The sequence below is a fragment of the Oncorhynchus keta genome, chromosome 35 (assembly GCF_023373465.1).
Source record: "Oncorhynchus keta strain PuntledgeMale-10-30-2019 chromosome 35, Oket_V2, whole genome shotgun sequence".
In the NCBI taxonomy this organism is placed as follows: domain Eukaryota; kingdom Metazoa; phylum Chordata; class Actinopteri; order Salmoniformes; family Salmonidae; genus Oncorhynchus; species Oncorhynchus keta.
The window spans coordinates 68565602-68582114 of NC_068455.1; the positions used below are offsets into that span (position 1 = coordinate 68565602).

At 39.8% G+C, this 16513-nt stretch overlaps 1 protein-coding gene across 2 annotated transcripts in view; it reads left to right on the forward strand.

The window, feature by feature from the left end:
• Positions 1-16513, forward strand: part of LOC118369185 (phosphofurin acidic cluster sorting protein 1-like) — a 118086-nt gene that overhangs the window by 91686 nt on the left and 9887 nt on the right. The window contains exons 8-13 of one of the 2 annotated variants that reach the window (XM_052497437.1): positions 3139-3198; positions 5760-5920; positions 7115-7214; positions 8475-8546; positions 8786-8907; positions 9300-9447. In XM_052497437.1, coding sequence (XP_052353397.1) covers positions 3139-3198; positions 5760-5920; positions 7115-7214; positions 8475-8546; positions 8786-8907; positions 9300-9447 — 663 coding nt within the window. The remainder of the gene's footprint in view (positions 1-3138; positions 3199-5759; positions 5921-7114; positions 7215-8474; positions 8547-8785; positions 8908-9299; positions 9448-16513) is intronic. The other variant, XM_052497438.1, reaches the window with a different exon arrangement.

Below are 16513 nucleotides of genomic sequence, written 5' to 3' on the forward strand. Positions count from 1 at the left end.
GCCTCTCCCTCTATCCTCCTCTCTCCACCCCTCTCATCAGTCAGCCTCTCCCTCTATCCTCCTCTCTCTCCATCCCTCTCCTCAGTCAGCCTCTCCCTCTATCTCCTCCTCTCTCCATCCCTCTCCTCAGTCAGCCTCTCCCTCTATCTCCTCTCTCTCCATCCCTCTCCTCAGTCAGCCTCTCCCTCTATCCTCCTCTCTCTCCATCCCTCTCATCAGTCAGCCTCTCCCTCTATCCTCCTCTCTCTCCATCCCTCTCCTCAGTCAGCCTCTCCCTCTATCTCCTCTCTCTCCATCCCTCTCATCAGTCAGCCTCTACCTCTATCTCCTCTCTCTCCATCCCTCTCCTCAGTCAGCCTCTCCCTCTATCCTCCTCTCTCTCCATCCCTCTGTCAGCCAGTGTCCCTCTATCTCCTCTCTCTCCACCCCTCTCCTCAGTCAGCCAGTGTCCCTCTATCTCCTCTCTCTCCATCCCTCTCCTCAGTCAGCCTCTCCCTCTATCCTCCTCTCTCTCCATCCCTCTCAGTCAGCCTCTCCCTCTATCTCCTCTCTCTCCATCCCTCTCCTCAGTCAGCCTCTCCCTCTGTCTCCTCTCTCTCCACCCCTCTCCTCAGTCAGCCTCTCCCTCTATCCTCCTCTCTCTCCATCCCTCTCCTCAGTCAGCCTCTCTCTCTATCTCCTCTCTCTCCATCCCTCTCCTCAGTCAGCCTCTCCCTCTATCTCCTCTCTCCACCCCTCTCATCAGTCAGCCTCTCCCTCTATCTCCTCTCTCTCCATCCCTCTCCTCAGTCAGCCTCTCCCTCTATCTCCTCTCTCTCCATCCCTCTCCTCAGTCAGCCTCTCTCTCCATCCCTCTCCTCAGTCAGCCTCTCCCTCTATCTCCTCTCTCCACCCCTCTCCTCAGTCAGCCTCTCCCTCTATCTCCTCTCTCTCCACCCCTCTCATCAGTCAGCCTCTCCCTCTATCTCCTCTCTCTCCATCCCTCTCCTCAGTCAGCCTCTCCTTCTATCTCCTCTCTCCACCCCTCTCCTCAGTCAGCCTCTCCCTCTATCTCCTCTCTCTCCACCCCTCTCATCAGTCAGCCTCTCCCTCTATCTCCTCTCTCTCCATCCCTCTCCTCAGTCAGCCTCTCCCTCTATCTCCTCTCTCCATCCCTCTCCTCAGTCAGCCTCTCCCTCTATCTCCTCTCTCTCCATCCCTCTCCTCAGTCAGCCTCTCCCTGTATCTCCTCTCTCTCCACCCCTCTCCTCAGTCAGCCTCTCCCTCTATCTCCTCTCTCTCCATCCCTCTCCTCAGTCAGCCTCTCCCTCTATCTCCTCTCTCTCCACCCCTCTCATCAGTCAGCCTCTCCCTCTATCCCCTCTCTCTCCATCCCTCTCCTCAGTCAGCCTCTCCCTCTATCTCCCCTCTCTCCATCCCTCTCCTCAGTCAGCCTCTCCCTCTATCTCCTCTCTCTCCATCCCTCTCCTCAGTCAGCCTCTCCCTCTATCCTCCTCTCTCTCCATCCCTCTCCTCAGTCAGCCTCTCCCTCTATCCTCCTCTCTCTCCATCCCTCTCAGTCAGCCAGTGTCCCTCTATCTCCTCTCTCTCCACCCCTCTCCTCAGTCAGCCTCTCCCTCTATCTCCTCTCTCTCCATCCCTCTCCTCAGTCAGCCTCTCCCTCTATCCTCCTCTCTCTCCATCCCTCTCCTCAGTCAGCCTCTCCCTCTATCTCCTCTCTCTCCATCCCTCTCCTCAGTCAGCCTCTCCCTCTATCTCCTCTCTCTCCATCCCTCTCCTCAGTCAGCCTCTCCCTCTATCCTCCTCTCTCTCTATCCCTCTCCTCAGTCAGCCTCTCCCTCTATCTCCTCTCTCTCCATCCCTCTCCTCAGTCAGCCTCTCCCTCTATCCTCCTCTCTCTCCATCCCTCTCCTCAGTCAGCCTCTCCCTCTATCCTCCTCTCTCTCTATCCCTCTCCTCAGTCAGCCTCTCCCTCTATCTCCTCTCTCTCCATCCCTCTCAGTCAGCCAGTGTCCCGGGAGGAAAACAGACAATTCAGACAATTTACCCAATCACCCACGCAAACAAAACACACACACACACACACACATACACACATATACACACATATACACACACACACACACGGCCAAAACCGATTAACATACACTTGTCGGCAGCTCCGTAAATTGCGATGAGGCAGCGATTTGTAGTGACACGGGCAGTGTATCAGGGGTTTGTATAAGTCTTTGCTGTATTTATGTTATGTTGTGTGTGTGTGTGTGTGTGTGTGACATCGGGAGGGAGGGTTATTAATGGGTTTGTCTTGTGAAGGTCACGGTGGGGCTGTCTGTCATCACTGCTCCCTAACAACACCGCCTGTGGACACAAACACACACACACACACACTACTCCCCAGTCACACCACCTGCGGCCAGCAAACAGCGCAGAATGAGGCCATGGCTGTAATATCCCCTTAATGACACATTACACTGTACGCTATCCAACATGCATTTAATTATGATCTTCATCATCGTCAGCATTAGCATTAGCATTAGCATTAGCCACCTCAACTGATCTGTTTTCTAGTCCTGCAGTCCAGTTGATATTCATTACTGTCTTTGTAGACAGGGTGTCACGACTTCCGCCAAAGTCAGTCCCTCTCCTTGTTCGGGCGGTGTTCGGCGGCCGACGTCAACGGTCTTCTAGCCATCGCTGATCCATTTTTCATTTTCCATTGGTTTTGTCTTGTCTTCCATCACACCTGGTTCCAATCCCATCAATTACATGTTGTGTATTTAACCCTCTGTTTCCCCCCATGTCCCTGTCGGAGATTGTTTGATTGTATGTGATGTACATGTATTATGTTGGTGTGTACCCACTTTTGTTATTTTGTACATTTTGGTTTTTGGAGATTTATCAGCATTTATTAAACAACTCCGTTTTACCAAGTTCATTCTCCTGCGCCTGACTTTCCTGCCACCAACACGCACCGATTACACAGCGTCCTAATCAAGAGGCAGCAACAATAGAAAAGGGTCTGAAACAGGGAGGGACGGCCCAGGTGGCTGGTAGACAGTTATCCATTAACTCGTGGTTCTGTTGGTCATTAGACAGAACACTTGACTCAGCGGAAAATCATCCTGGTCTCTTTTACAGCAACCCAACATCAAGCAGAAGTTTGTGGCCCTGCTGAAAAGATTCAAAGTTTCAGATGAGGTAAGCGTCTCTCTCTCTCCCTTTCCGTTTCTCTTGCTCTCTCCTATCTCTCTCTCTCTCTGTCTCTCTCTCACTCTCTCTCTCTCTCTGTGTCTCTGTCTGTCTCTCTCTCTCTCTCTTTACGTTTCTCTCTTCTCTCTCGCTCTCTCCTATCTATCTCTCTGTCTCTCTGTCTGTCTCCTATCTCTCTCTGTGTCTCTGTGTCTCTCTCTCTCTTTACGTTTCTCTCTCTCTCTCTCGCTCTCTCCTATCTCTCTCTCTCTGTGTCTCTCACTCTCTCTATCTATCTCTCTGTCTCTGTCTGTCTGTTTCTCCTATCTTTGTCTGTCTCTGTCTGTCTCTCTCTCCCTTTCCGTTTCTCTCTCGCTCTCTCCTATCTCTCTCTCTCTCTCTCTCTCTCTGTCTCTCTCTCACTCTCTCCTATCTATCTCTCTCTGTCTCTGTCTGTCTCCTCTCTGTCTGTCTCTCTCTCTCCCTTTCCGTTTCTCTCTTCTCTCCTAACTCTGTCTCTCGCTCTGTCTCTCTCGCTCTCTCCTATCTATCTCTGTCTCTCTATCTCTCTCTCTCTGTGTCTCTCTCTCACTCTCTCTCTCTTTGTCTCTGTCTGTCTCTCTCTCTCTCTTTACGTTTCTCTCTTCTCTCTCGCTCTCTCCTATCTATCTCTCTCTCTCTGTGTCTCTCACATCTATCTCTCTCTGTCTGTCTGTTTCTCCTATCTCTGTCTGTCTGTCTGTCTCTCTCTCCCTTTCCGTTTCTCTCTCGCTCTCTCCTATCTCTCTCTCTCTCTCTCTCTCTCTCTCTGTGTCTCTCTCTCACTCTCTCCTATCTATCTCTCTCTGTCTCTCTCTGTCTCTCTCCTCTCTGTCTGTCTCTCTCTCTCCCTTTCCGTTTCTCTCTTCTCTCCTATCTCTGTCTCTCGCTCTGTCTCTCTCGCTCTCTCCTATCTATCTCTTTCTGTCTCTGTCGGTCTCTCTCTCTCCTATCTCTCTCTGTCTCTCTCTCTGTCTCTCTCTCTTTGTCTCTCTCTCTGTCTGTCTGTCTTTCTAACTCCTGTCTCTCTCTGTCTCTCTCTCCTATCTCTCTCTGTCTCTCGTACTTATTGACTAAGAGATATAAAATGTCTCTCAAATTCTCTATCTCTTTCTGTCTTTGTTCCTTCTCTCATCTCTCCTATCTCTCTCTGTCTCTCTCTCTGTCTCTCTCTCTTTGTCTCTCTCTCTGTCTGTCTGTCTTTCTAACTCCTGTCTCTCTCTGTCTCTCTCTCCTATCTCTCTCTGTCTCTCGTACTTATTGACTAAGAGATATAAAATGTCTCTCAAATTCTCTGCAGTTTTCCCCCTCTCTGTTTTGCTTCCTTCACTCATCTCTGAACACCTTTTCTGTGCCTGGTGCACAAAGTATCATTGTAATTGAAGGTGTTGGTGTACTATGCAGTGTACTATGCACTATACAGTGTACTATGCAGTGTACTATGCACTATACAGTGCACTATGCAGTGTACTATGCACTATACGGTGTACTATGCAGTGTACTATGCACTATACAGTGTACTATGCAGTGTGCTATGCAGTGTACTATGCACTATACAGTGTACTATGCAGTGTGCTATGCAGTGTACTATGCAGTGTACTATGAAATGTACTATGCGGTGTACTATGCAATGCACTATGCATTGTACTATGTACTATGCGGTGTACTATGTACTATGCAGTGTACTATGTGCTATGCGGTGTACTATGCAATGTACTATGCATTGTACTATGCGGTGTACTATGCAGTGTACAGTGTACTATGCAGTGTGCTATGCGGTGTACTATGCAGTGTACTATGTGCTATGCAGTGTACTATTTACTATGCAGTGTACTATGTGCTTTGCGGTGTACTATGTACTATGCAGTGTACTATTTACTATGCAGTGTACTATACAGTGTACTATGCGGTGTACTATGTGCTATGCGGTGTACTATGTGCTATGCAGTGTACTATGTGCTATGCGGTGTACTATGTGGTGTACTATGTGCTATGCGGTGTACTATGTGCTATGCGGTGTACTATGTGGTGTACTATGTGCTATGCGGTGTACTATGTGCTATGCAGTGTACTATGTGGTGTACTATGTGCTATGCGGTGTACTATGTGCTATGCAGTGTCCTATGCGGTGTACTTGGCGGTGTACTATGCAGTGTACTATGTACTGTGTACTATGCAGTGCACTATGTACTGTGTACTATGCGGTGTGCTATGTACTATGTACTATGCAGTGCTGAGAGTCGTGTGTGTGTGTGTGTGTGTGTGTGTGTGTGTGTGTGTGTGTGTGTGTGTGTGTGTGTGTGTGTGTGTGTGTGTTTTGATCACTGCTAATGCCACTGTGTGTTTGTGTGTGTATCATCCATGTATTTGATCATTGCTAATGCCCGTGTGTGTGTGTGTGTGTGTGTGTGTGTGTGTGTGTGTGTGTGTGTGTGTGTGTGTGTGTGTGTGTGTGTGTGTGTGTGTGTGTGTGTGTGTGTGTGTGTATCCATGTATTTGATCACTGCTAATGCCCCTGTGTGTGTGTGCAGGTGGGTTTTGGTCTGGAGCATGTCTCTAGAGAACAGATCCAGGAAGTGGAGGAGGATTTAGATGAGTTGTATGACAGTCTGGAGATGTACAACCCCTCTGACAGCGGACCAGAGATGGAGGAGACGGACAGCATCCTCAGCACACCCAAACCTAAACTCAGGTAGCTGTTATGGTGCCACACACAGCCAGAACCCGCAGTGCGTCTAACCCAAACAGTCAACAACGTATATGTAAGAGGCCTATAGAGGAATCAACGCTCCTGAGTCTCTGTGTGAAGTATACATTCCCATATAAGGGACGTAGGAACAGAGAAAACAGGCACAAAGGAAGTGCAGTTACGGACAGTTAGTACCTCGGTATGCTGCCCCCTCTGCTGGTCAAGAAATGACAGTACATTCTACTGTTATTGAGAATACTCTGGTATGTTTATGAACACTGGTATGTTTATGAACACTGGTATGTTTATGAACTCTGGTATGTTTATGAACTCTGGTATGTTTATGAACTCTGGTATGTTTATGAACTCTGGTATGTTTATGAACTCTGGTATGTTTATGAACACTGGTATGTTTATGAACACTGGTATGTTTATGAACTCTGGTATGTTTATGAACACTGGTATGTTTATGAACTCTGGTATGTTTATGAACACTGGTATGTTTATGAACTCTGGTATGTTTATGAACTCTGGTATGTTTATGAACTCTGGTATGTTTATGAACTCTGGTATGTTTATGAACACTGGTATGTTTATGAACACTGGTATGTTTATGAACACTGGTATGCTTATGAACACTGGTATGATTATGAACACTGGTATGTTTATGAACACTGGTATGTTTATGAACACTGGTATGATTATGAACACTGGTATGTTTATGAACACTGGTATGATTATGAACACTGGTATGTTTATGAACACTGGTATGTTTATGAACACTGGTATGTTTATGAACACTGGTATGTTTATGAACACTGGTATGATTATGAACACTGGTATGTTTATGAACACTGGTATGTTTATGAACACTGGTATGTTTATGAACACTGGTATGTTTATGAACACTGGTATGTTTATGAACACTGGTATGTTTATGAACACTGGTATGTTTATGAACACTTGTCATTCCTAAACATCCGATTCTCATCAGTTTATCAAGCCAGTATTCCACTAATCAAATGAATAGATGGATGGTGAAATGGATTCAGAATCTTCGGTTGAACTTGGCATTCGGTCTTGATCATTAGAACTTGATAGATTAGGGAACGGTGTATGTGATTGGTTTAAAAATGTGACAGAAAAGTGTTTCAATCTGTGCTAACATATATTGCTCCTCTGTGTGTGGCCATCCAGGCCGTTCTTTGAGGGGATGTCTCAGTCCAGCTCTCAGACAGAGATCACCAGTCTGAACAGCAGAGGGGGGAGCCTGGGACGTGACGCCTGCTTCAACCCTGTAAGTAAGATGGAGGGGAGGGAAGGGTAGGAGAGAGGGGAGAGAGCGTCCGGGGGGTAGAGGGTGGAGAGAGCTAGGAAGGAAGAGAGAGAGGGGGAGGGAGGGGGGGGAGAGAGAGGGAGGAGGGGAGAGGGGAGTGGGGAGAGAGCGTCCGGGGGTAGAGGGTGGAGAGAGCTAGGAAGGAAGAGAGGGAGGGGGAGAGAGAGGGAGGGGGGAGAGGGGGAAAGGAAGGAAGGAGGAGGGGAGGGAGGGGAGGGGAGGGAGGAGGGGAGAGAGAGAGAGAGAGACAGGAGGGAGAGGGGAGGGGAGGGAGAGAGAGACAGGAGGGGAGAGAGGGAGGGAGGGAGGAGGGGAGAGGGAGGAGGGAGGAGGAGGGGAGAGAGAGGGAGGAGGGGAGGATAGACAGGAGGAGAGAGAGGGGAGACAGGAGGGGAGGAGAGGGAGGGAGAGGGGGAGAGGGAGGGAGAGGAGGGAGGAGAGGGAGACAGGAGGGAGAGAGAGGAGGAGGGGAGAGAGAGGGAGACAGGAGGAGAGAGGGGAGGGAGGAGGGGGAGAGAGAGGGGAGGAGGAGGGAGACAGGGGAGAGGGAGGGGAGAGGGGAGAGAGAGGAGACAGGAGGGGAGAGGAGGGGGGGAGGAGGGGAGAGGGAGGGGAGGGGAGGGGGAGGGAGGGAGGAGACAGAGGAGGGAGGGAGGGAGGGAGGGGAGGAGAGGGGAGGGAGGGGGAGAGAGACAGGAGGGAGAGAGGGAGGGAGGGGAAAGAGAGGGACAGGAGGGGAGAGAGGGAGGGGGAGACAGCAGGGGGAGATAGGGACAGGAGGAGGAGGAGGGGAGAGAGGGAGACAGGAGGGGAGAGGAGGGAGACAGGAGGGAGGGAGGGGAGGAGGGAGGAGACAGGAGGGGAGGGGAGAGGGAGGGGGAGACAGGGGGAGGGAGGAGGAGGGAGAGGGAGGGGGAGGGAGGAGGGGAGAGGAGGGAGGGAGGGAGAAAGAGAGACAGGAGGGGAGGAGAGACAGGAGGGGAGAGGGGGAGACAGGAGGGGAGAGAGGAGGGAGGGGGAGAGAGAGAGAAGGGAGGAGGGAGAAAGGATAGGAGAGAGGGAGGGAGGAGGGGAGAGAGAGGGAGGGAGGGAGAAACATCTTGTAGATGGGTTGTAAACAGAATGGAGACAGACGAGAGGGATGTTAGAGTAAGGGGGAGAGACTGAAGGATTGAGATTCCCTGCAGGTGAGGTGTGACTGTGTTTCCTGTGTGTCTCCAGCAGGGAGAGCAGATGAAACACTCTCACAGTCGTAACCTGGAGGTAGAGGCCCTCTCCGAGACAGACACACTGGTGAGACACTCCAAATCAAAGTTTATTGGTCGCGTACACAGATTTGCAGATGTTAAAGCAGGTGCTGTTGTTTCTAGTAGTGTGTTCCTAATCTGAACAAAACATCTAGAAATGCCAGAACGAGTCCAATTAACAATTGTGCGTGCGTGTGTGCGTGCGTGCGTGCGTGCGTGCGTGCGTGCGTTGTAGTAGTAGTAGTAGTAGAAATCAACTCGAGCTAATGTGTGTTGTGTGTGTAGGAGTTGAACGATCAGGAGATGTTTCCAGAGGGCCCCTGCATTAAGGTGTCGGTGGCTGAGAAACCCTGTACACCCCTGAAGAGCAGTAAGAGTGAAGGAGGACAGACTATGCCCTCCCCCAGGTAACGAACACAAACAAGCACCAACACACATTTTTCCATTTACATTTTTCTCTTAAGAGGCCAGGTAGAATATTTTCCATTTTTCTCTTAAGAGGCCAGGTAGAATATTTTCCATTTTTCTCTGAAGAGGCCAGGTAGAATATTTTCCATTTTTCTCTTAAGAGGCCAGGTAGAATATTTTCCATTTTTCTCTTAAGAGGCCAGGTGGAATATTTTCCATTTTTCTCTTAAGAGGCCAGGTAGAATATTTTCCATTTTTCTCTTAAGGGGCCAGGTAGAATATTTTCAAATTTTCTCTTAAGAGGCCAGGTAGAATATTTTCCATTTCATACTCCTCTGGGTAATGTTGCTACGGGCTACAGGTTGATTTGGAGTTTAAACATCTCCCTCAGGTTGGACGGCGGAGGCCACACCCCCAAACAGAAGAGACAGAGCAATACTCCTATGAAGGAGAGGCAGCTGTCTAAACCAATCAGTGAAGGGGCGAAGACCAACATCTCTGATAGCGAGAGGTCCCCCGAACTGGGACGCAGCTCACAGGTAACACACAAACATTCCTAGACATATATGTTCATACTGGTATATGTTGACATTCATTGATGCTCTTCAAACATACACAGAAATTCTTGCTTAGAGAATGTCACACTCTCACATACTGTATGCACACACACACACACATGCGCGCACACACACACACGTCTTACTATACTTGTGAGGACTTTTTGGGGACCAACAATTGATTCTCGTTCAAAATCCTTTTTACCTAACCTTAACCCCTAAACCTAACCCCTACCCTAACCTTAACCCCTAAACCTAATCCTTACCCTAACATTAACCCCTAAACCTTTACCTTAACCCCAAAACCTTACCCCAACCTTAACCCTGAAACCTAACCTTAACCCCTAACCTTACCCTAACCTTAACCCCTAAACCTAACCCTTACCCTAACTTTAACCCCTAAACCTAACCCTTACCCCAACATTAATGCCTAAACCTAACCTTCACCCCTAAACCTTACCCTAACCTTCACCCCTAACCCTTACCCGAATCCTTAACCTCTAACCCTAACCTTTACCCCTAAACCTAACCCTTACCCTAACCTTCACCCCTAAACCTAACCCGTACCCTAACCCCTAAACCTAACCTCAACCCCTAAACCTACCTAACCCTTACCCTAATCCCTATACCTAACCCTATCCTTAACTCCTTAACCTAATCCTTACTTTAACCCCTAAACCTTTACCCTAAACCTAACCCTTACCCCTAAACCTTCCCCTAACCTTAACCCCTAAACCTAACCCTTACCTAACCTTAACCCCTAAACCTAACCCCTACCCTAAACTTAACCCCTAAACCTAACCCCTACCCTAACCTTAACCCCTAAACCTAACCCCTACCCTAACCCCTAAACCTTACCTTAAACTTAACCCCTAAACCTAAAGTAGCCTTTTTACAAGTGAGAACCAGACTTCTGGTTCTCACAAGTATAGTAACATATATACACACAAACACACACACAGCTCTTACAGCAAGGTCCTATAGTTCCAGTTGTCAGAACTAGTTTTAGGACGCCACAGCACATTATATATTTCTAAAAAATACAGCACATTATATATATTTTTTTAAATACAGCACATTATATAAATAAAAGAAATACAGCACATTATATAAAAAAATACAGCACATTATATACATTTTAAAAAACACAGCACATTATATAAATAAATAAACACAGCACATTATATACATTTAAAAAAATAAAGCACATTATATAAATAAAAAAAACACAGCACATATAAATAAATAAACACAGCACATTATATAAATAAAAAAACACAGCACATTATATAAATAAAAAAAAACAGCATATTATATTTAAAAAACACAGCACATTATATAAAAAAAACACAGCACGTTATATATAAAAAACACAGCGCATTATATAAATAAATAAAATACAGCACATTATATAAATAAATAAAAACAGCATATTATATTTAAAAAACACAGCACATTATATAAAAAACACAGCACATTATATAAAAAACACTGCGCATTATATATAAAACACTGAACATTATATATAAAACACTGAACATTATATAAAAAAACACAGCACATTATATATAAAACACTGCACATTATATATAAAACACAGCACATTATATAAAAAACACTGCACATTATATATAAAACACTGCACATGATATAAAACACAGCACATTATATATAAAACACAGCACATTATATATAAAACACAGCACATTATATATAAAACACAGCACATTATATATAAAACACTGCACATTATATATAAAACACAGCACATTATATATAAAACACAGCACATTATATATAAAACACTGCACATTATATATAAAACACTGCACATTATATATAAAACACTGCACATTATATAAAACACAGCACATTATATATAAAACACTGCACACTGCACATTATATATAAAACACTGCACATTATATATAAAACACAGCACATTATATATAAAACACAGCACATTATATATAAAACACAGCACATTATATATAAAACACAGCACATTATATATAAAACACTGCACATTATATATAAAACACAGCACATTATATATAAAACACTGCACATTATATAAAAACACAGCACATTATATATAAAACACTGCACATTATATATAAAACACTGCACATTATATAAAACACAGCACATTATATATAAAACACTGCACACTGCACATTATATATAAAACACTGCACATTATATATAAAACACTTATATATAAAACACTGCACATTATATATAAAACACTGCACATTATATATAAAACACTGCACATTATATATAAAACACAGCACATTATATATAAAACACTGCACATTATATATAAAACACTGCACATTATATATAAAACACAGCACATTATATATAAAACACTGCACATTATATATAAAACACTGCACATTATATATAAAACACTGCACATTATATAAAACACAGCACATTATATATAAAATACTGCACATTATATATAAAACACTGCACATTATATATAAAACACACATGCACATTATATATAAAACACTGCACATTATATAAAAACACTGCACATTATATATAAAATTATATATAAACACTGCACATTATATATAAAACACTGCACATGATATAAAAACACAGCACATTATATATAAAACACAGCACATTATATATAAAACACAGCACATTATATATAAAACACAGCACATTATATATAAAACACTGCACATTATATATAAAACACAGCACATTATATATAAAACACAGCACATTATATATAAAACACTGCACATTATATATAAAACACTGCACATTATATATAAAACACTGCACATTATATAAAACACAGCACATTATATATAAAACACTGCACACTGCACATTATATATAAAACACTGCACATTATATATAAAACACTGCACATTATATATAAAACACTGCACATTATATATAAAACACAGCACATTATATATAAAACACTGCACATTATATATAAAACACTGCACATTATATATAAAACACAGCACATTATATATAAAACACTGCACATTATATATAAAACACAGCACATTATATATAAAACACTGCACATTATATAAAACACAGCACATTATATATAAAACACTGCACACTGCACATTATATATAAAACACTGCACATTATATATAAAACACTGCACATTATATATAAAACACTGCACATTATATATAAAACACTGCACATTATATATAAAACACTGCACATTATATATAAAACACTGCACATTATATATAAAACACTGCACATTATATATAAAACACTGCACATTATATATAAAACACTGCACATTATATAAAACACTGCACATTATATATAAAATACTGCACATTATATATAAAACACTGCACATTATATATAAAACACTGCACATTATATATAAAACACTGCACATTATATAAAACACTGCACATTATATATAAAACACTGCACATTATATATAAAACACTGCACATTATATATAAAACACTGCACATTATGAAAAACACAGCACATTATATATAAAACACTGCACATTATATAAAACACATAGCACATTATATATAAAACACTGCACATTATATATAAAACACTGCACATTATATATAAAACACTGCACATTATATATAAAACACAGCACATTATATATAAAACACAGCACATTATATATAAAACACTGCACATTATATATAAAACACTGCACATTATATATAAAACACTGCACATTATATATAAAACACTGCACATTATATATAAAACACTGCACATTATATATAAAACACTGCACATTATATATAAAACACAGCACATTATATATAAAACACTGCACATTATATAAAACACAGCACATTATATATAAAATACTGCACATTATATATAAAACACTGCACATTATATAAAACACTGCACATTATATATAAAACTGCACATTATATATAAAACACTGCACATTATATAAAACACTGCACATTATATATAAACACTGCACATTATATAAAACACTGCACATTATATATAAAACACTGCACATTATATATAAAACACTGCACATTATATATAAACACTGCACATGATATAAAACACAGCACATTATATATAAAACACTGCACATTATATAAAACACTGCACATTATATAAAACACTGCACATTATATATAAAACACTGCACATTATATATAAAACACAGCACATTATATATAAAACACAGCACATTATATAAAAACACCTGCACATTATATATAAAAAAACACTGCACATTATATATAAAACATTGCACATTATATATAAAACACTGCACATTATATAAAACACAGCACATTATATATAAAACACTGCACATTATATATAAAACACTGCACATTATATAAAAACACAGCACATTATATATAAAACACTGCACACTGCACATTATATATAAAACACTGCACATTATATATAAAACACAGCACATTATATATAAAACACAGCACATTATATATAAAACACAGCACATTATATATAAACACAGCACATTATATATAAAACACTGCACATTATATATAAAACACAGCACATTATATATAAAACACTGCACATTATATAAAACACAGCACATTATATATAAAACACTGCACATTATATATAAAACACTGCACATTATATAAAACACAGCACATTATATATAAAACACTGCACACTGCACATTATATATAAAACACTGCACATTATATATAAAACACTGCACATTATATATAAAACACTGCACATTATATATAAAACACTGCACATTATATATAAAACACTGCACATTATATAAAACACTGCACATTATATATAAAATACTGCACATTATATATAAAACACAGCACATTATATATAAAACACTGCACATTATATATAAAACACTGCACATTATATATAAAACACTGCACATTATATAAAACACAGATGTAAAACACAGCACATTATATATAAAACATTATATATAAAATACTGCACATTATATATAAAACACTGCACATTATATATAAAACACTGCACATTATATATAAAACACTGCACATTATATAAAACACTGCACATTATATATAAAACACTGCACATTATATATAAAACACTGCACATTATATATAAAACACTGCACATTATATAAAAACACAGCACATTATATAAAAACACTGCACATTATATAAAACACATAGCACATTATATATAAAACACTGCACATTATATATAAAACACTGCACATTATATATAAACACTGCACATTATATATAAAACACAGCACATTATATATAAAACACTGCACATTATATATAAAACACTGCACATTATATAAAAACACTGCACATTATATATAAAACACTGCACATTATATATAAAACACTAATTAATATAAAACACTGCACATTATATATAAAACACTGCACATTATATATAAAACACAGCACATTATATATAAAACACTGCACATTATATAAAACACAGCACATTATATATAAAATACTGCACATTATATATAAAACACTGCACATTATATAAAACACTGCACATTATATATAAAACACTGCACATTATATAAAACACTGCACATTATATATAAAACACTGCACATTATATAAAACACTGCACATTATATATAAAACACTGCACATTATATATAAAACACTGCACATTATATATAAAACACTGCACATGATATCAAACACAGCACATTATATATAAAACACTGCACATTATATAAAACACTGCACATTATATAAAACACTGCACATTATATAAAACACTGCACATTATATATAAAACACTGCACATTATATATAAAACACTGCACATTATATAAAACACTGCACATTATATATAAAACATTGCACATTATATATAAAACACAGCACATTATATATAAAACACTGCACATTATGTAAAACACAGCACATTATATATAGAACACTGCACATTATATAAAACACAGCACATTATATATAAAACACTGCACATTATATATAAAACACTGCACATTATATATAAAACACTGCACATTATATATAAAACACAGCACATTATATATAAAACACTGCACATTATATAAAACACTGCACATTATATATAAAACACAGCACATTATATATAAAAACACTGCACATGATATAAAAACACAGCACATTATATATGAAACACAGCACATTATATATAAAACACAGCACATGATATAAAACACTGCACATGATATAAAACACTGCACATGATATAAAACACTGCACATTATATAAAACACTGCACATTATATATAAAACACAGCACATTATATATAAAACACTGCACATTATATATAAAACACTGCACATTATATATAAAACATTTATATATAAAACACTGCACATTATATATAAAACATAGCACATTATATATAAAACACTGCACATTATATATAAAACACTGCACATTATATATAAAACACTGCACATTATATATAAAACACAGCACATTATATATAAAACACTGCACATTATATAAAACACAGCACATTATATATAAAATACTGCACATTATATATAAAACACTGCACATTATATATAAAACACTGCACATTATATATAAAACACTGCACATTATATAAAACACTGCACATTATATATAAAACACTGCACATTATATATAAAACACTGCACATTATATATAAAACACTGCACATTATATATAAAACACTGCACATGATATCAAACACAGCACATTATATATAAAACACTGCACATTATATAAAACACTGCACATTATATAAAACACTGCACATTATATATAAAACACTGCACATTATATATAAAACACTGCACATTATATAAAACACTGCACATTATATATAAAACATTGCACATTATATATAAAACACAGCACATTATATATAAAACACTGCACATTATGTAAAACACAGCACATTATATATAGAACACTGCACATTATATAAAACACAGCACATTATATATAAAACACTGCACATTATATATAAAACACTGCACATTATATAAAACACATCACATTATATATAAAATACTGCACATTATATAAAACACAGCACATT